Here is a 1402-nt window from a genome sequence, read left to right as displayed (position 1 = left end):
GCAGCCTCCCTGCTCCTTGTGTTTCTTGTGTCCTTGTCCTTGTTGACTGATTTCTAAAATGACAATCGTAAATTCTTGCATCAGCTCGTGGTGGTGTTTTCGTGAGTAGTCTGGATAGAATTGCTAAATGATTTGTAATCGAGTGATATTGGAACCTTCCAATATACGATAATGCTCGTAAATTACTATGTGTATTAATATTTTCTCAGAGAACCATGGCGGACAGCTTTTCTAGTGATTCTTCCTTTCCGCAAGATTCCGGTAAGGAAGTGGATCGTGAACTGCAAGACTTCCTAATGGTGGAAAAGCAGAAAGCACAACTACATGCCCAGGTGATTGATAGTAACTTTATCAAGGCTTTGAGTTTATTTGAGAGTTTTTGATCGAACCTCGGGAAGTCGGAATTATGTAGATTTTTTTCTTTTAAGTGACTCCGACATGTAGCTTTCTCAAACATCCTTTTATATGCTTGTATTTTATTACAGATCCATGAATTCAATGAATTCTGTTGGGAAAAGTGCGTCGACAAACCTGGAAGCAAAATGGATAGCAAAACAGAAACATGTTTGACCAATTGTGTAGAGAGGTTCATCGACGTTTCTCTCTTGGTGACGAACAGGTTTGCTCAGTTACTGCAGAAAAGTGTTTCCTAGTCTAAAATACTCTGTGTTGAATGGTAGATGTCTTAATGCCGTTTCGCACCACGGAAAGACTCTAGGCGTTTCCATTAGTTGTTTCCTCTACGTTGTCTTCTAAAGCCTCCTTTTAAATCTGTATGCACATACTGAGATACATGTAATACATGGCTCTCACTTGTTGATTTTGATTTCATTGGGATAAAAATCTTCTTCCTCATTTTAATTTTGTACATTGTTTGGTCGATTCATAAGGAAGTGTGGTTTATTGTGATGGATGGCCTTGGAAGAGGATATTAGTATTTGGTGTGGTACCGTACCTGTACAGTTAATGAGCCGAAGGTTGGTTCCAATAAACCATAAGAGGCTTTTGGAAGCAAAGCCCTTTATATTGTTAGATTCCTAAGAAAGTTGATTTCGAATTTCTGTGATTTTTTCACTAAAATTCACCTCTTCACTCTTTCATATGGACACGAATCCAGGTTTGAATTCTCAATGTAATCATCAGGTAGAGGGGAGAATGTATCTGTGCCTAGCTGTATAAAGTTCATGATAATGAAAATTAAAGATGATCATGTTTGTGTGGAAAGTCAAAAATGCAGTGTTTGTAAATTTTCAAATTAATGATGTCAAGCTCAATCAGTCACCCATGCAAGATTTATTTTCAAGGTTCATTCCAATAGTGAATTTTCTTTTGCTGTAATGAGTTCCTCAGGAGGACCTGTATTTTACCCTTGGATCATAAATAAATCTGCTCATATAAATTA

At 37.2% G+C, this 1402-nt stretch overlaps 1 protein-coding gene across 2 annotated transcripts; it reads left to right on the top strand.

Moving 5' to 3' along the window:
* On the top strand, positions 1-1402 carry LOC124162376 (mitochondrial import inner membrane translocase subunit Tim8). 2 transcript variants are annotated; one of them, XM_046538890.1, is made up of 3 exons: positions 1-101; positions 210-332; positions 486-1402. In XM_046538890.1, the coding sequence occupies exons 2-3, from the start codon at positions 216-218 to the stop codon at positions 651-653; spliced, it is 285 nt and encodes a 94-aa protein (XP_046394846.1). In that variant the 5' UTR covers positions 1-101; positions 210-215; the 3' UTR covers positions 654-1402. The 2 variants fall into 2 exon arrangements, with proteins under 2 accessions (XP_046394846.1, XP_046394847.1); XM_046538891.1 differs by having other exon boundaries at positions 34-122; positions 209-332.

Source organism: Ischnura elegans, chromosome 7 (assembly GCF_921293095.1).
Source record: "Ischnura elegans chromosome 7, ioIscEleg1.1, whole genome shotgun sequence".
Classification (NCBI taxonomy): domain Eukaryota; kingdom Metazoa; phylum Arthropoda; class Insecta; order Odonata; family Coenagrionidae; genus Ischnura; species Ischnura elegans.
The sequence above is the reverse complement of the archived record's forward strand: the minus strand, read 5'-3'. Positions and strand labels throughout refer to the sequence as shown.